Source organism: Pan troglodytes, chromosome 2, assembly GCF_028858775.2.
Source record: "Pan troglodytes isolate AG18354 chromosome 2, NHGRI_mPanTro3-v2.0_pri, whole genome shotgun sequence".
In the NCBI taxonomy this organism is placed as follows: domain Eukaryota; kingdom Metazoa; phylum Chordata; class Mammalia; order Primates; family Hominidae; genus Pan; species Pan troglodytes.
Genome location: NC_086015.1, coordinates 196,690,441 through 196,710,165, shown reverse-complemented (window position 1 = coordinate 196,710,165; position 19,725 = coordinate 196,690,441). Strand labels below are relative to the sequence as shown.

General features: G+C 41.5%; 1 protein-coding gene across 5 annotated transcripts in view; it reads left to right on the top strand.

The window, feature by feature from the left end:
- ATP13A4 (ATPase 13A4) overlaps positions 1 to 19,725 on the top strand; it is a 195,055-nt gene that overhangs the window by 61,870 nt on the left and 113,460 nt on the right. For all 5 annotated transcript variants that reach the window (XM_016942513.4, XM_063807434.1, XM_016942512.4 and 2 more), the window contains one exon: positions 17,992 to 18,165. In XM_016942513.4, coding sequence (XP_016798002.2) covers positions 17,992 to 18,165 — 174 coding nt within the window. The remainder of the gene's footprint in view (positions 1 to 17,991; positions 18,166 to 19,725) is intronic.

The window sequence follows — 19,725 nt, the reverse complement described above, 5'->3', positions numbered from 1 at the left end:
TCCCTCCCTCCCTCCTCCCTCCCTCTCTTCCTTCCTTCCTCTCTTCCTTCCTTCCTTTCCCTTCCTTCCCTCCCTTCCTTCCTTCCTTCCTTCCTTCCTTCCTTCCTTCCTTCCTCCCTCCCTCCCTCCCTCCCTCCCTCACTTATTGAGCCCTTATTGTGTACAAGTCCCTGTGCTAGGTATTAGTACACAAAGAAAAGTTCTATGTCTCAATATCTGGTGGGGACAGAGTTCAACGGGCTAGTGCTTTTACACCAGTATATGCAAGGTGCTGTGAGAACATAGAAGAAGCCACGACCCACTCCTGGACGGCTTCATTGAAAAGTGCTAACTGAAAGGAATCTTGATGGATGAATAGAAGTTTAACAGCAAGTCCAGATAAGGCAAAGGAGACAATGTACAAAGGTACTGAGATGTAAAGGGACAAAGCACATTCCATTCGGGGAACTGAATGTACCTTGGCAAAGCTGGAGTGCAGGGTGTATATGAGCGTGTGGTGGGGTGGGATGAGGAGAACAGAGAGTTGAGGCTGAAAAGATATTGTAGGGAAGATTAGGAAGAACTTTATGTGCTGTTCTAAAGAGATGTAAAGATTTTAAGTATGTGCCTAACCATCCTGGTTTGCCTGAAGTTCCTGGACATTAGCAATGAAATCACAACATCCTGAGAAACCCCTCAGGCAAACCAGGACAGCTGGTGACTCTAGTAGGTAAGTGAATTCAGATGTTTGTTTTAGGAAGATCACTCTGCGGCAGTGTGGACAACCTCAGACAGAGGTGGAACTGAACCCATTGGCTCTTGCAGTGATTCCAGTGAGAATACAGGTTGAACCAATAAGGCGGTAGTATTATGGATGGAGCAAAGGAAACTAATTTCAGAAATATCTAGAAGACAATCAATAGACCTTGGACTCCTCAGCTGTTCAGGGAACGTGGGGAGAATATTAAAGGGAATGTCTAGATTTCTGAATCATACCAGTGGATGTGTAATTGTGGTGATGATGGTGATTCAGATACAGAGGAAGGTGCAGATAATGAGTTTGGTTTTGAACCTGTACCTAGTTCTGACTGAGGAGGTTTCACAAAGTTACATTTGAGTAGTACTTTTAAAGATTGCTAGAATTTTTTTTCCCTAGGAGAAAAAGTAATGAGGTTGAGACAGGATTTGAGAAACAAAAATAAAAGCAAAAACAAACAAAAACCGAAAAAAAAAAACCCACTTGGACAAAGGCATAGGGGTGAGAAAGCATAGGGCAAGCTTCCCTAGGAATGGTGAGTAGTTATAGGACATATTCATTTTAGGTGCAACTTTGCCCAATTTGACACTGATTAAACTGAGGAAAATGAGAGAAGGGAAAGGTATTTTGTTGCTACAAATGCAGGATAAGGAAGAACAACCCAACTGGGGTGCCATGGGTGGCCCTGGAATGCTTATAGGAATCTTAAGATATGGGTCCCTTCCCGCTTCAAACAGACTTATGCATTTACCTAATCAGCACTGAGCAACTTTTTCTATGGGTGCTATTATATGAAAAAGATTTCAAAGCACTGTGCTAAGGAAATCTCGTTTGGTTTAGAGCCAAACTTAAATTAGTGTAAAATTATAACTAAATTTTTATTAGAATGCAAAGTAACAAAACAAAAATAAGGCTCCTTATAAACAAAAAATTTGGCTACTGTTATCATTCCTCTGTGGGATAAATGTAATTATTCCTAAACAAACAAATGAATAAACAAATCATGAAAAGAAAGCTGCTGGAGATTAGGTCACTTGTCTCTTGTTTTTGTGTAACATCTGAAATTGGTGAGAGGTGTCGTTATTAGCATTTTGGCACTCTTGCACAATGACGAGTGGCCCTTCCATAAATCATCATCATGAAAAAGGGAAGGAGCTGGATTAAAACAAATGGCAAAAGTTCAATGATAATTATATGAGATGTCTGATATTTTGCCCCTTTCTTTTGTTGTGAAATATGTTCTTGTTATATATTTTATATAGTGTATATATTAATATTATATGGTATGCCTATATAAAAGTACATAAAATATTTATGTACAACTTAATGGATAATTATAAGTTGAACACACTAATTAACCATCTAGTTTAGGAAGTAGAACAATGCCAAGTCAATTTTTTTTTTTTTTTTTTTTGGAGACAGAGTCTTGCTCTGTCTCCCAGTCTGGATTGTAGTGGCGTGATCTCAGCTCACTGCAACCTCCGCATCCTGGGTTCAAGCGATTCTCCTGCCTCAGCCTCCCAAGTAGCTGGGACTACAGGCATGTGCCACCATGCCCGGCTAATTTTCGTATTTTTAGTAGAGACGGGGTTTCGCCGTGTTAGCTAGGATGGTCTTGATCTCCTGACCTCGTGATCTGCCCACCTCAGCCTCCCAAAGTGCTGGGATTACAGGTGTGAGCCACTGTGCCTGGCCCTGCCAAATCAATTTTTAAAAGCCAGTTATAGAGGACATCGGTAGGTCCATTGGTGATATTTGAATATGGTTTGGGTATTAGAAGAGCTAAAAGCTCACTGACCTGGAAAAATGGAGACCATTGAATAAAAAAGCAGATTGTAAAATAATGTGTATGGTATGGTTTCATTCTGGTAGAAGAAAAAGTATATGCAATGAGTTGTTAATTGTGGTGATCTCTGGGTGTGGTAATATAAAGTTTTTATTTGTATTTTTATTTTCTGATTAGTAAAATGTGCATGCATTGCTTCTGTAGTAATAAAAGCATTAAAAAATCCCCCTGAGATAACATTGTAATTGTCTTGCCCAGCATTTAATATCTTGAATTTCCCTTCATCAGCTGGGTATGGCATCCCAGGGTATTTGAAAAAGGTAGAAATTATGGTCTTCCTTATGCCCCACTATTCTCCCAAACAATTTTCAATTCTTATCAAATCATTCATTTCCCCTTTACATATTCTAATGTCACCATTTCCACTTCTGTCCATTGGCTTGAAATTCTCTAGCATATCCAGGGCCCCTTTTCTGTCAGTCAAAACCTGAGCCATGCGTCATGGCTTGATGGTGCCATCTTAGGAATTTCAAGAAACCTTCCACAGGGCTGTGCTTGAATCTAAATACAGTCATAGAAATGAATCCAATAGTCTTCACACACTGGATAATTCTGATGCTCAGTTGATCAATATGGCACAGTAGCCAGAGTCACAGGGTGGCAGGCTAGCTCCCATTCCTGGGGCCAAGCATGGGGGTTCTCGCATGTGACATGCTCCTTCTCCCAGAGGACGCTCTGACAGTTCTTAAGCAGGTAGTCTGCACAACATGCACCAATTTGCACAAATGGTGCAACAGAAACCATTTGTATTTTTCCTGAAAGGAATATTGAATCCTGAGTGAAAACTACATGGACAGCTTTGAAGTGAAGGCAGGCATCTCAATGGACGAGAGTTATGACCTTAGACATGCATCTGTAAGGGGGTTGCAAGCTGTCACATGTGTCATGTTCAGAAGGTTCCTATTGCTACAAGAATTACAGGTAGTTCTGTAGAGAAATACCTGCAGAGAGGGACCCAAGAGATCATTTAATTCAACCCTCTCTGTTACAGATGGACAAACAGGCCCAGACAGGGTGTATTAGTCCAGTTTCACACTGCTATAAACAACTTCCTGAGACTGGATAATTTATAAAAGAAAAGAGGTTTAATTGACTCACAGCTCCACATGGCTGGGGAGGCCTTGGGAAACTTACAATCATGATGGAAGGTGAAGGAGAAGCAAGGCATGTCTTACATGGCAGCAGGAAGGCAGGGGAGGGGGGAAGTGCTGCCCTTTTTTTTTTTTGAGATGGAGCCTCACTCTGTCACCCAGGCTGGAGTGCAGTGGCGTGATCTCAGCTCACTGCAGCCTCTGCCTCCTAGGCTCAAGTGATTCTCATGCCTCAGCTTCCCAAGTAGCTGAGATTACAGGCACATGTCACCATGCCCAGCTAATTTTTGTATTTTTAGTAGAGACGGGGTTTCACCATGTTGTCCAGACTAGTCTCGAACTGACCTCAGTTGATCTGCCCACGTTGGCCCCCCCATAGTGCTGGGATTACAGGCAAGAGCCACTGCACCCAGTCAGGAAGTGCCACACTTTTAAACCATCAGATCTCGTGAGATCTCACTCACTATCAGAAGAATTGCACAAGGGAAACCGTCCCCATGATCCAATCACCTCCCACCAGGTCCCTCCCTTGACAATTCTAGATGAGATTTGGGCGGAGACACAGAGCCAAACCACATCACAGGGGAAAGGGATTATTTAATAGCAGCGGAGTTTAGATTAAATCCCAGCCACTGATTTTTGCTTTTTCCTATACCAGCGGTTGCAAAGCTGTGGGCCGCAACTCTTGATGTCTTAACAGTTATTGCTGACTTTTTAATGATTGCCATTCTAACTGGTGTGAGATGATATCTCATAGTGGTTTTGATTTGCATTTCTCTGATGGCCAGTGATGATGAGCATTTTTTCATGTGTTTTTTGGCTGCATAAATGTCTTCTTTTGAGAAGTGTCTGTTCATGTCCTTCGCCCACTTTTTGATGGGGTTGTTTGTTTTTTTCTTGTAAATTTGTTTGAGTTCATTGTAGATTCTGGATATTAGCCCTTTGTCAGATGAGTAGGTTGCGAAAATTTTCTCCCATGTTGTAGGTTGCCTGTTCACTCTGATGGTAGTTTCTTTTGCTGTGCAGAAGCTCCTTAGTTTAATTAGATCCCATTTGTCAATTTTGGCTTTTGTTGCCATTGCTTTTGGTGTTTTGGACATGAAGTCCTTGCCCACGCCTATGTCCTGAATGGTAATGCCTAGGTTTTCTTCTAGGGTTTTTATGGTTTTAGGTCTAACGTTTAAATCTTTAATCCATCTTGAATTGATTTTTGTATAAGGTGTAAGGAAGGGATCCAGTTTCAGCTTTCTACATATGGCTAGCCAGTTTTCCCAGCACCATTTATTAAATAGGGAATCCTTTCCCCATTGCTTGTTTTTCTCAGGTTTGTCAAAGATCAGATAGTTGTAGGTAAGTGGCGTTATTTCTGAGGGCTCTGTTCTGTTCCATTGATCTATATCTCTGTTTTGGTACCAGTACCATGCTGTTTTGGTTACTGTAGCCTTGTAGTATAGTTTGAAGTCAGGTGCTGGAGAGGATGTGGAGAAATAGGAACACTTTTACACTGTTGGTGGGACTGTAAACTAGTTCAACCATTGTGGAAGTCAGTGTGGCGATTCCTCAGGGATCTAGAACTAGAAACACCATTTGACCCAGCCATCCCATTACTGGGTATATACCCAAATGACTATAAATCATGCTGCTATAAAGACACATGCACACGTATGTTTATTGCGGCATTATTCACAATAGCAAAGACTTGGATCCAACCCAAATGTCCAACAATGATAGACTGGATTAAGAAAATGTGGCACATATACACCATGGAATACTATGCAGCCATAAAAAATGATGAGTTCATGTCCTTTGTAGGGACATGGATGAAACTGGAAACCATCATTCTCAGTAAACTATCGCAAGAACAAAAAACCAAACACCGCATATTCTCACTCATAGGTGGGAATTGAACAATGAGATCACATGGACACAGGAAGGGGAATATCACACTCTGGGGACTGTGGTGGGGAGGGGGGAGGGGGGAGGGACAGCATTGGGAGATATACCTAATGCTAGATGACGAGTTAGTGGGTGCAGCGCACCAGCATGGCACATGTATACATATGTAACTAACCTGCACAGTGTGCACATGTACCCTAAAACTTAAGAGTATAATAAAAAAAAATAAAAAAAAAAAGAGTTATTGCTATGGGTCCAAGGACTCATATGACCAACAAGCATTGATGTAATCTCCATAAGTAAAAGTGGATCTCAATCATTTGAGAGTATGTGGCATTTTTTTTGAAGTGCCACAAAAATGTGCAAAAATTATATGCAACCGATTTAATAATAAAGTGAAACCTGTGTGGTCATTGTCTAAGTCAGAAGACAGAACACTGCTAGCATTCCAGAGGTTCCCCTGGAGCCCTCTCTAACTAAAGCCCATCTCTGCTGCTCTCTCCCCACCCAGAGATAATCTCTCATATGACTTTTTAAATAATTATTTCCTTGCCTTTTAAACATATTATTTTTTTCTAACTATTTATGTATCCCATAACAATATTTTTGAAGTTTACAGGATCAAAATCACACTGATTATATTATTATTATTTTAAAATTCTTTGTTATTTTACTTTAAGTTCTGGGATACATGTGAAGAACATGCAGGTTTCTTATGTAGATATACGTGTGCCATAGTGGTTTGCTGCACCTATCAACCTGTCATCTAGGTTTTAAGCCCTGCACGTATTAGGTATTTGTCCTAATGCTCTCCCTCCCCTTGCTCCCCACCCTGCAACAGGCCCCAACGTGTGTTGTGTTGTTCCCCTCCCTGTGTGCATGTGTTCTCATTGTTCAACTCCCACTTATGAGGGAGAAAATGTGGTGTTTGGTTTTCTGTTCCTGTGTTAGTTTGCTGAGAATGATGGCTTCCAGCTTTATCCATGTCCCTGCCAAGGACATGGTCTTATTCTTTTTTATGGCTGCATAGTATTCCATGGTGTATATGTGCCACATTTTCTTTATCCACTCTATCATTGATAGGCATGTTTATTGCAGCACTATTTACAATAGCAAAGATTTGACTATATTATTTTGTGTTCTCTTTCTTCTGATTATTATATTCCTAAGATATATCCATATCATTTCATAAATGATATGGCCTAGCAAGCCAGGCCTAGCAAGCAGTATGCATATCTTGAAAGTTACTATAATGCCAAATTTCTTTCAAAACTAGTTTTAATCATTTATCTCTCACCAGCAGTGTTAAGGAAGGGCTCCTCATACTAAGAAGGGTGGGAACCATTGCTGTATAACATGCTTTCCATTCACTTCTTTTATAAACTTCCTGTATATGGGAAAGATTCCAGACTATCTCAACAGGGGATTTGGTTATATGGTGATTTCCAAAATGATTTCATCTACACAGGCCCTTGTTTAGGCACAAACTTTCAATGGAAGATTAATATATAAAATAGATAGACACAGAGTTGTTCTGGTTGAGAGAGATGTGTTTGTGTGCATTGGTGTGGGGTGATGAGGAGGGAACTTAAGAGTCCTACCTCTGGTCTTCAACCCAGTGTCTGGCACATAGTGTAATTATTAGTAGGATTACCTGAAAATGGAGCAGCCTTCCCCAGGAAGTAGAGTTTGCTTTATTGGAGGTGTGGGACCCAGGAAAGCATTTGTTATAGATGTTGTAGAAGGGGTCCATGATCAGATCATCTCTGATCTTTTCCTCTCTTAGTTCATAATAGATTTTTCATTTTCTAAAATCCTGTAGTTAGTGGCAAATGATACCCAGGGATAAAGGGAAATAATAATACTGGGGGATAAAATGTATTGCCAAAATATATTCTTCATTGGTCAAAGAGTGGAAGTATGATTTTGGAAGGAGATCATTGCTTTTCCTGTGATTTCTTTCTATGTGTCCTTGTTTGAGAATTATCTTAAGATTTCAGCTTTCTTCTCTAAAAAATGATGAGTTCGACTAGATGTTTGCTAAACATTTATCAGGTGCCAGCACTCTATGATTGTCATTTTTGGCCTTTCTGTTTACTAGTCTATTAATATTCTTATATTCTTCCTTAGACTAGAATCCTTACAATAAAATTTGAGCCATTCATTCACTCAAAAAATATTTGTGGGCCTACTATGTGCTAGGGATTCAGCAATCCCTGACGCATAGTTTGAACAGACAAACTGAAGCTGTTCTGCTCTTTTGAAGCTTACATTCTAACAGATTGCAAAAACATAAACAAACCAGAAAAAATCAGATAGAGATAAAGGCTCACAGAGATCTAAAACAGGATGATGTGCTAGAGACTGACCGGGTAGCTATTTTAGACTGTGTGGTCAGGGAGGTGAGATCTGACTTATGTGGAGGGGCAAAACATGTCTGGCTATCACTGAGAGGTTATTAATCAGCCCGAAGTCTAATTTCCCCCATAATAATAACAACTTATATTTGAATAACTCTTTTACAACTATTATCCCATTTCATTCTCATAACAGTTTTGTGAGGTAGGCATTAGTATTCTTATTTTTTAGATATGGTAGTGACTTGTAGAATAAAATTAATAAGTGGCAGAACCAGGATTTGAACCCAACTGCTTTGTCTTTAAATATGTTGGCTTTCTCCTGTGCTACCCTCGCTTGAGTCTTTACACTGAGCAGTAAATAGGCTGCCTAGACAGGCTGGTATTCCCAGATACTGACCTCTGTATGCTCTTATTGTCTTACACCTCTCAGATTTTGAGCTGTTTTTTATTCACAATACTTCTGACACTAAATGTGTGGAGTTTTTCTCTTCCTGACACCAACCAGTTCTCCAGCTCTCTGGACACCAAATGGGTGTCCTATAATTTAATTCAATCTGACATTAACTACTCAGAGTTAGTGTCAGTCTCCACAGGTTTAAGGGCTCAGTCCTACAAGACTGTCCTCCTGCAGATGCCAGAAACAAATAGGGGTTCCCAGGTTACCCACACTTCTGTCAGATTTGGTTATTAAGTTGGGAGGTTCCCATACCCCCACCCTTTCAGGTTCAATGATTTGTTAGAATTTTGGAAAACACTTTACTCATTGTCTTAGTCCATTTCATATTGCTATAGTAGGATATCTGAAGTTGGGTAATTTATAAAGAAAAGAGGTTTATTTGGCTCATGATTCTGGTGACTAGAAAGTCCAAAGTTGGCAGCCACATTTGGGGAGGGCTTCATGCTGCTTTGACTGGTGATGGAAAGCAGAAGGGAAGTGGGCATGGGAAAAAAGATCATGGCAAGAGAGGAAGCAAGAAAGAGAAACTGAGGAAGCTAGATTCTTTTTTAACAACCGCTCTTGTGGGAACTAATGAGAGAGAGAACTCACCCCTCTGAGAGGGCATTCATCTATTCGTAATGGATCTGCGCCCCTGCACCAGACCCCTACCGCTAGGTTCCACCTCCCAACACAGCCGTACTGGGGGTCAAATTTCAATGTCAGTTTTGGTGGGGACAAACCACATCCAAACCACATCCGAACCATAGCACTTACTATTACTGGCTTATTATAAAGGACACAAATGAATAACCAGATGAAGCACTGCATAGGGTGAGGTCTGGAAGACTCTAGCACCGGAGCTTTTGTCCCCATGGAGGGAGAGTACCATACCCTCCTGGTAAATGGTTGTGTTTGTCAACTCTGAAGCTCTGCGAATACCATCATTTAGGGGTTTTTATGGACCTTCCACTACACAGGCATAACTGATTAAATCATTGGCCATTGGTGTTGGAACTCAGTCTCTAGCCCCTTTCCTTTCCCTAGAGGTCAAGGGGTGAAACTGAAAGTTCCAATGATCTAAAGATATGGCTGATTCCTCTGACCACCAGCCCCCATCCTGAAGGTCATCTCATTAGCATGAACTCGAATATGGTTGAAAGGGGCTCATTTTGATTTTTTTTTTTTTTGAGACGGAGTTTCACTCTTGTCGCCCAGGCTGGAGTACAATGGCACAATCTCGGCTCACTACAACTTCCGCTTCCCAGGTTCAAGTGATTCTCCTGTCTCAGCTGCCTGAGTAGCTGGGATTACAGGCACCTGCCACTACGCCTGGCTAATTTTTGGAATTTTTAGTAGAGACGGGGTTTCACCTTGTTGGCTAGGCTGATCTCAAACTCCTGACCTCGGGTGATCCACCTGCCTCGACCTCCCAAAGTGCTAGGATTACAGGCGTGAGCCACCACACCTGGCTGAGAGGGGCTCATTTTGAATAACAAAATATGCTCCTGTTATTCAGAACATTCCAAGGGTTTTAGTTGCTGTGTGCCAGAAACTGGAGACAAAGACAAAATATTTATTTATTATTATACTAAAGACATCATCAGAAAGAGAAGTTTTAATTTCCTCATCACATGAAAGCCTAGAAAATGCCTCTTGCCCAAGATTACCGGACCAAAAGATTAGGATGATGCCTATAGAAACCACTGTCTGGCTATTGGGTGGAGTCCCTCTTGCCTATTTCCTCTCACTCTGTAGTTTGAAGCTTGTGAAAACCTGTTTAAGGGGAACCTACGAACCTGTCTGGGCAGCACATCCATTAGCTCAAATCTGGACAATCAACAAGTGTTCATGCACTGTCACTTGTGACACCTGCCAAATGAGAATATCAGAGAGCTAAGGAGGAGGAGGGAGTGTCTTCATGATAGGCAGCCTTGTTGGGTGAAAAGAATTTTAAATAAAAAGGACCTGGCTCTCTTACCTACTGGCTGGGTGACCGTGGGTACATTTCTTAACCTCCCCAAACGTTACCTTCCTTATTCTGATCCATGCCTGATACTACCTTCCTTACAGGATTGTGAGAATTAAAGCAGCAGATGACAAAATAGATATTTAGGGTGACTGGAACATAATAAAAAGTTATTATTTACATAAAATGTAAGTTTTCATGAACTTCAACCCAAGTTTGTGTGGGCAATTATCTACAGGGCAGGGTCTTACCTTCCTGCCTGCAGCTGATAGGTGGGATAAGTTGCTTTTCTGTCGGCCAATCTGTGTGACAAGGAGGAGTTTCCATAGGCAGTAGCTGACAACACACTGAGCTGAGAAAAGGAACCCTGAGTCAAAGGAAACTAAAGCCCCAAACACATCTGTTTAGCCTACTTCCATAATCAGACTGCAGCTCAGCTGAAATGGCCGTAGGCAGTGGCCTCTGTCACTAACTTTCTCTGGGAATGCTAACTTTAGGGTAATTATGACAGGTCCACCTGCTGACTGTGGAGGGGGAAAGATGGAGGTGCAGTTTTTTTTTTCTATTTTTCTATTTTATTAGTATTATTTTTTTAGATGCAGTCTCGCTCTGTGGCCCAGGCTGGAGTGCAGTGGCACCATCTCGGCTCACTGCAACCTCTGCCTCCTGGGTTCACACCATTCTCCTGCCTCAGCCTCCCAAGTGGCTGGGATTACAGGTGTGTGCCACCACACCCAGCTAATTTTTGTATTTTTAGTAGAGATGGGGTTTCGCCATGTGGACCAGGCTGGTCTCGATCTCCTGACCTGAGGTGATCTGCCCGCCTCGGCCTCCCAAAATGCTGGGATTACAGGCATGAGCCATCGCACCTGGCTGGAGGTGCAGTTTTTAAGGGTTCAGCAAAGTTGATTTTCAAAAGCCGTATCTAGAGTAGCGTACACAAACTAGAATCCCGAAGTCCCAACCAAAGTTGTATTATCTAACCATACACGATTAGATTAATCGTAACATTAGAGTACTTGGAACTCCTGTAAGGCATTAACCTGACATTTTGTCATTAAATATATTCCTTGTATAGTCTACCTTTGCTCAAGGCTAATTCCTCCACTTGGAGTGCCCTTTCCTACTCTCCTTTCCCAGGTATCAAAATTCTACCAATTCTCTCCAAGTCAATTGCAAATTATTATTCTTTTGGAAAGTGTTTCCTATTAATTGTCTCAGTAGGAGATCTTCATCATTTGAAACTATTTTTTTCCCTTGTGCTTTTCATATGGCATTTAATATTTTCTGCCCTGAATTATAGTTATTTTAAAACTCATCATCTCTTCTGTCAGCTCCTTGAGGGTGGAAGATTTATCTCTAGCAGACATACTTTACCCATTGTCTTAGACATAGTAGGCAATTTGAATAGAAAACTGAAGCAAAGATACTTTAAAGACTTTATGCTGCAGGTGCAGCACAGAAGCATTTTTACGATCATTGCCTTGGTTCTTGAGCCTGACATCTGGGCCAGGTGTCATTCTATTGTTTCCCATAGCAATCATGAGAAAGAAAGTGTGGCAAGAGAAACTGGGAGTCAATGACCAGAGAGGTGACATTCCAAAGCTGGGAAGAGAATTTGATTATCATCCCAACTATCTGCCAGCTGTGGCCAGTTCATTTCGTTCCTCAGGATCCCCTCAAGGGCCACTCCTGTAACCACTGAATGGACGTAAACATTGTTAATGGAAAATGGGACTCAGCTGCATGCCAGTAGTCATTGTTGGAGATTATTATTTTTAATAATAATAATTTTTTTTTTTGCAAAGTAATATACAAGACTGGGACTTCAGCACAATTCACACTAAAGTGATTGTGAACACACTTTTTGGACTAGAGCAGGAGACTGGAGAGTAGATATCTAACCAGTTTGTCCCTTCCAGGGCAGGCCCTTGGTTTGGCTCTGTTGAAGACAGAGAGTTTGTAAAACTCAGTCTTACCTTTAGCATCTTTTCAACTCTTGGAGACAGGCTAAAAAGAGAAAGAAAAAGCAAAAATCCTAGCACTCATTCAAGAAACCTAGACTTAGAGATTAACTTGATGTAATGCAAATGATGTGACTAGTTTAACATTTCCTAATGACCAAAGGCACAGAGCAGCATCTGGGAGTTGCTATGTTTTCTCCTTCCTCCCCTCGGTGGACTGATTTTATTTTTAGTGTCCAGGGAGATAATACAGTTAAATTTGTTGGGCTAGGAACAAGGAGAGTACGGGTTTATTAACTTCCCTTCCCTCCTTCTCTCTTGCCCTTCATCCCTCTCTCCCTCCCTTTCCCACCTTTGCCTCCTTCCTTTATTCTTTCCTTTAATATAGCCACTCATTTATATATTGATTAATTCAGCAAATATTTATTGAGTGCCCACTACATGCAGATAATGTATGTGATGCTGGGTAAACAACGTTGGAAGAAAAAACTTGAATTGATCCTACTATGACATAAATTAAAGCCTCGTTGTAGGGGAGCAGAAAGGAGGAAACAGAAAAGCAAGCAAAAAATAGAAATTGCAGGCCAGGTGCGGTGGTTCACGCCTGTAATCCCAGCACTTTGGGAGGCTGAGGCGGCTGGATCACCTGAGGTCGGGAGTTCGACACCAGCCTGGCCAACATGGTGAAACCTTGTCTGTACTAAAAATACAAAAATTAGCTGGGCACAGTGACGGGTGCCTGTAATCCCAGCTACTCAGGAGGCTGAGGCAGGAGAATCACTGGAACCCAGGAGGTAGAAGCTGCAGTGAGCCGAGATTGCGCCACTGCACTCCAGCCTGGGTGACAGAGTCAGAGCAAGATTCTGTCTAAAAAAAAAAAAAAAAATTACAAATTGCAAATTGTGAAAATTCTACAAAAGTATTATAAAGGGCACGTGAGATTAGGGGCTTAATTATATAGGATGGTTGGCTGAGACCTCTCTGAAAAGTAAATATTTAAAGGAGACTGAAAGAATGAGAAATAGCAAGCCATGGGAAGACCATGAGGCAGGAAAGGGCTGGGTGAATTCAACAAAATGGAAAGAGTCCTCGTGGCTGGTACAGAGTGATATAGAGGGAAAGTGGTCCAAGATGGAGTTGGAGAGGAAGGCAGGTGGTAGATCACATGGGCAATCTGCTTTCTCTCTTAGTACCTCAGTTTCCTTATCTGTGAAATGATTTGTTGGGCTGCATTGCAACCATTACCTACTTTGTTGGTCATTTAGTATTAAGTGTCAATCCTCTTTTACCACGGGTTTCAAAATCAAAATTTTCTAGTTCTTTGGGTGCTGAAGATGTCATCCTAGGCACTGGGACCTAAAGATCTGCCTAGTTTAGGTGGGAGGAAACTAAAATGCCTAAAGCAGGTTTTATCAATCTTGGCACTATTTTGGACCAGATAATTTTTTTCTTGTGGAGGGTGGAGGTAGGAGAAGGTCCTCTGCATTGTGGGGTGCTTAGAAGCATTCCTGCCTCTGAGCACCAGATGCCAGAAGTAACTCACCCAATTGAGAATTGGGTGACCCAAAAATATCTCCAGACATTGCCAAACGTACCCTGGGAGACAAACTCTCCCTTGGTTGAGAACCACTAGTTTACAGGGTGAGGCTGTAGCTCCAATGAGCAGGTCTGGCATGAGATGTGAGACGGAACCTAACATATAGCCTCAGTGTTGGGGAAAAAAGAAAGCAAGGCAGGAACCACAGAAAAGAAGTGGGCACCTGCTCATTTAGAGGGGGCATATGGTACTTGCTCTGGCTGGTTCTTTTCTCTCCTAAGACTTGAGGTACTCACAATTAGATTGTCCATAATCTTTGGTTCGTGACACACTCACATTATTTGCCCATGTTGTGTTGCATTAATTTGGTTAGCTACTTTACTAGTTCTTTATAATAATGTGGGGAACCCATCACCACAAACGAAAGCTAGGACTTTGACAATAATCTGCATGTAACAGTATGGCCTCTCATTCCTCTGCCTTTCCCCAACAGAAGCAACCACTGTACTAAATCATGTGTTCATCATTCCCTTGCTTTCCTTCCTATATGGTTTTCTTTTATCTAGATATATCCCCCAAATAATTGAAATGCTAGCTGTTTTTAACTTTATAAAAAGGTTATGATGCTATTACAATCCTTTGCACTGACTTTCTTCACTTCCTATTCTATTACTAAGAGTCATCCATATTGATGTGTGTTGCTGGAGCTCATACATTTGAAGTGCTGTATTAAATCTCATTGTGTGGACACACCACAGTACATCTCACTCACTGATGGCATCTGGGTTATTTTCTGGGTTATATTACACACGGGTTTTTTTTTGCTCTCCGACTGATTACTGCAGTGCAAGAATGTGGGAACAATATTGTCACCATTTTAATTTATTTTAAGGAAAAAGTCGAAATCTTAATTTTTATGTGAAAATAACTGGGGGACAAATTTAAAGTTTTAAGAAATACCTAACAGGTAAAAAAGAAACGAGACTGTAGGTCATTCCTTTTGAGCCTCTAGTTTAAGATTTCTAGATTAAGTCATTCATGTTGAGAATTTTTCACCTGAATCTATAAGTCAAATTAACTTGGAAGAAACTTAGAAAAATGTTCTTTAGTATTTAAGAGTGGCAAAGAAGAAACTGTACAGAGGCAAGGATTTTAATAGGTGTCCAGATTGGATGAGCAGCGAGGTAAATCCATTGAAATGCATTCATTTAAAACAGTTGATTGTAGGCCGGGCGTGGTGGTTCCCAGCACTTTGGGAGGCCGAGGCGGGCGGATCACGAGGTCAGGAGATCGAGACCATCCTAGCCAACACGGTGAAACCCCGTCTCTACTAAAAAAATACAAATAAAATTAGCCGGGCATGGTGGCAGGCGCCTGTAGTCCTAGCTACTCAGGAGGCTGAGGCAGGAGAGTGGCGTGAACCCAGGAGGCGGAGCTTGCAGTGAGCCGAGATCGCGCAACTGTACTCCAGCCTGGGCAACAGAGCGAAACTCCGTCTCTAAAATAGAATGGAATGGAATGGAATGGAATGGAATGATAAAAAAATAAAATAAATGTTGGTTGTAGTGCCTGGAAATTACAGTGAAGCATTCGCTTCACACCCACCTACTCCTGTTGTCCCAGTGTTATTATTAATAGCACCCCATTCAGGTGACAATTTATATGATTATCTCTCCATGTAACCCTTTATTGCTCTAACCTTGTTTAATCTTAGCTGTTTGTGTGACTCTCTTCTCTACTAAACTAATGAGCTCCTTGAGACTGGAGATATTGTCTTATTTATCTCTGCGTCTAGCACATGCCTGCCATTTGGTGGACATGTAACAAACATTTGTTAAATTGAACTGAAATAAAAGAATAAAGAAGAGCATAGGAGTAGAAATGGCCAGCCCACATCATCTTCCATGTGCTGCAGAGGTCTAGACTGGAGGCCCAGTTTTGAGTTAGATATGAGCTTTGCGGCTTGGGAAACTAATCTAATCTTTTTCAACTAAATGGGAGAATATGTATCATGTGCTTAGTGAAAGGCTATTAAGTGCCCAATAAGTGTTAGCTGCTAGCACTGTTATCAATAATTAGTTGTTAATAATCACTATTATTACTATTAAAGGTATTATAGTAACTTTGAACTTTAGTTTTCTTAATGGGGAATTAAGATAATAATTTTTGTTTACTTTATGTTGGCAATGAACACAAAGACACTTTGGAAACTGTAGAGAGCCCTCACTGCGTAGCCCAAAAAAGAATGCATAGTAACAGAGAGGTTTTTGCTATAGAACCGAGTAACTCAGGCATATTACATGGGGGCTCAACTGACTGGCAATATAAGGAAACTTTTAAATATAATATTTTAAAAAGATGAAAAAATGGCTGAGTCGGAAGGTACAAATTGATCTATGCCAAAGTGTTGAAACATAGAAAAAGCCCATGGGAAAGAATGGTAGCTGGACTCGGGACAAGTAAGGAAATTAAGACTAGGGCACTGCTCTGTGTGGGATTAAGAGAGCATTGCTGCCAGTGTGTTGAGGGGACAGAGCCATTCTAGGCTTGGCATCTGGAGAGCAATGGCTTGAGCTTGGAGCAGAAGAGTATTCATGTCAGAATCTACATTCTACTTTGCAAAATTAGTTAAGAGATTGTATTTCTGAGTTAATGAGAACATTTTATCAGTTATGCCAAATTTGGACAATGCCTAAGAAAGCCATTCAGCACCTGTATGTGTTGCTAATAGTAGAAAGGAATCTAATGTTTACACACAAAAGCAACCTTCAGCCGAGCATCACAGAACCTTTCCTGGCAATGTAATCTTTATCAGGTGAGATAAAGAAGTTGATAGATTTAAAGTTTTATGTTCCAACTCCCTTGTTATCCTAAGAGACAATTCTAGCAAGAGCAGAACTATTGACACTAGGAATTCTTGTACCTAACTGCCAATAAACTGGTGGATAGAATTTCAGGTCTATTTCAGAGACATGTGATCAAGTAATAGCGGCAACAGCCGTAGTAAATGCTTACACAGGGCAACAACCCTGTCATGTGGGTGCTATTACTATCCCATTTTATGGAAGACAAACTGAGGAATAAAGAGGTTAAATAATGTACTGAAAAATCACACGCCCAGTAAGTGGCAGAGCTAGTCTCTGAACCCAAAGAGTCTTGGTCCAGAGAATGTGCTTTTAACCAGGACACTCTACTACCTCTCAATTTTAGCCGTCATAACCAGTGTAAAGTATACCCATGACTTTGTGGGATAAAGTTGTGGGACTAAGACCATAAACTTCAGGGATGGTTTTCTATTCTATCTCAGGATTTCCTTGGAAGGAAGACGTTTGTCTAGATTATATATTTATTAGAGGTGAGACTCTTATCTTGTCTTGTATGTATCCTCTGGGGTCTAATAATATCCTCTCATGACGCATTGGTGCTCAGTAGAATGAGTTGAAGTAAACCAAATAGTCCCTATGGTGTTTTCCTCTTGACATAAAATTGTTTGTTGCTGAATGAGGAAGGAACATGGGAAGGCACAACTCTACCCCAAACTCCCAAGGGCAAGCTGGCATTTACTTGTTAATCCTCTTATGGTCAAATACTTTCACCCAATCCTGACTCAGATTTCAAGGCCTGGTTCTTTTCTCTCCCTCTCCTGTGTCTGCTGATCCCAGCCAAGGGAATCTCTTGGTGCTGCTGTCGGCTCGCCGGCTGACAGACCTGGGTTGGAATCTTAGCAGCGGGACATTCTAGCTGTGCGGCCTTGGGCACATCATCCCATTCTGCCACTCTAAGCTCAGTCCCACCATGTATGAAATGAGGATGATTATCTCACTTCAGGGAAAACATAGGGATAGGCATGATTGGGAGAGTTAAACAAGACAGCACATCTAAACACCTAGCACAGTGCTTGGCACAGGGTATCTAGGTGCTCAAACGATAGAAACTGATTTCCTAGTTAGACCGTGACTTCCTTGCTTCCTGGGATCATGTCTTACACTTCTTTGTCAAGATTTCCTCTCCACTCTCTCCATGCCTCACCCTGCCCTCTCCTCACCCTCCTCAACTCCTTCACTCTGCCCCCATTTCCATCACTAAAATCAGTATTTGTTCATTTATTGTTTATTGTGCTTAACCAATATTTGGGATCATTTTGATTCTGTCCCAGGAGATATTTGGCTATCGGACTCAAGGCTGCCGGAAAAGTCTCTGCCTTGCCGGATCCATCTTCTCATTTGGAATCCTCCCCTTGGTGTTTTACTGGAGACCAGCATGGCACGTATGGGCACATTGTGTCCCATGTTCCTTGCAAGAAGCAGACACTGTGTTGCTGAGGACAACGGTAAGTGTGTACCTGGTTATGTCGCTGGTGCCCCCCTTTTGTTTCTGGACAATGTGTTACGGAATGGCTGGGGGGAGATGTGCACAAGACAGATAGCAGGTGGAGGCTCCAGTCTTTGGTTCCTTAGGATTCATCACAGCCTTGCATCTAGCAGGATTTCACTAATTTGTGTATGGTCAATAGCAAAGACATGGAACAAACCTAAATGCCCATCAGTGATAGACTGGATAAATAAAATGTGGTACATGTACACCACGGAATACTCTGCAGCCATAATAAAGAACGAAATCATGTCCTTTTCAGGACATGGATGGAGCTGAAGCCATTATCCTTAGGAAACTAACGCAGGAACAGAAAATCAAATACCGCATATTGTCACTTATAAGTGGGAGCTAAATGATAACACATGGACACATAGAAGGGAACAACGCATACGGGGGTCTGTCAGAAGGTGGAGGCTGGGAAGAGGGAGAGGATCAGGAAAAACAATTAATGGGTACTAAGCTTAATACATGGGTAACAAAATAATCTATGCAACAAACCCCCATGAAGCAAGTTTACTCATATAACAAACCTGCACATGTTCCCCGATCTTAAAATACAAGTTAAATTAAAAATTGTAGATGGTGAGGTTTGATTAAGAAGAGCTATTTCACAAGATATTTCTTTTAAAGTTGTGAGTTTCGTGAATGCTAGAGCAGGGAACAACCATGTTAATAGCTAAAAATAACAGGAAATGTGAAGTAGTCAAGTCAGGCTATAGGCTACTAAGTTCACACTGACCGTTCCTCTCGATTCCTGACATATCCCACTCCCTGCACTGGAGTGACTCCTGAGGAAAAGAAGGGAAGGGGTGGGGAGCATCACTCTGAGGAGGATGCTGTCTGTCCCAGCTGATTGATGAGAGCATGTCACATTCTGCAGATACACTAGGGTAAAAAGTACAGCCATCTTGCCCTTGAGTCCATTGCCTCTCTCTGTTAATAAAAGCCTCTGGCTTTGGGTGAATTTCCCTGTATTTCCTTCCATACCAATTCCTTGCAGCACTCATGGCACTCGGACAATGTGCATCATCCCTGCGGGACTGTCAGCTTCTCAAAGGAAGTGAGCATTTCTAACGTGTTAATTGCTGCACCCCCAGTTCCTGCATGTGGTAGCGATTCTGTTACTATGTGGTGGCTGACAGGCTGAAGTGGATGTTTCTATTAAAGAGAGTGAAAGGACAGTCTCCTAGAGGACTCTCTTCTAGTTGACTTTTACTGAGTGTTTATAAGAATGCATCAGCCCATGGCCCCGAATGACAACCAAATTGTTGATAAATCAAACTCTGTTGGGAGTTTAGCTTCCTTTTATATATTACAATCTCTCTAGATACATATTCTATTTAATGCAGTAAGAGAGAAGGATAGCAATCAGCCTTATAACTGGCCAAAAAGAAATCTAACAGAGGTGAGGCTAAACTCCAATGAAACTGAGAACTGCAGGAAGTTGGTCTTTGTTGACTTGCTCCATTGGGGCCAGCCTCACCTTTCATTTCTGGATCTTGGTCCCTTCAAGAAA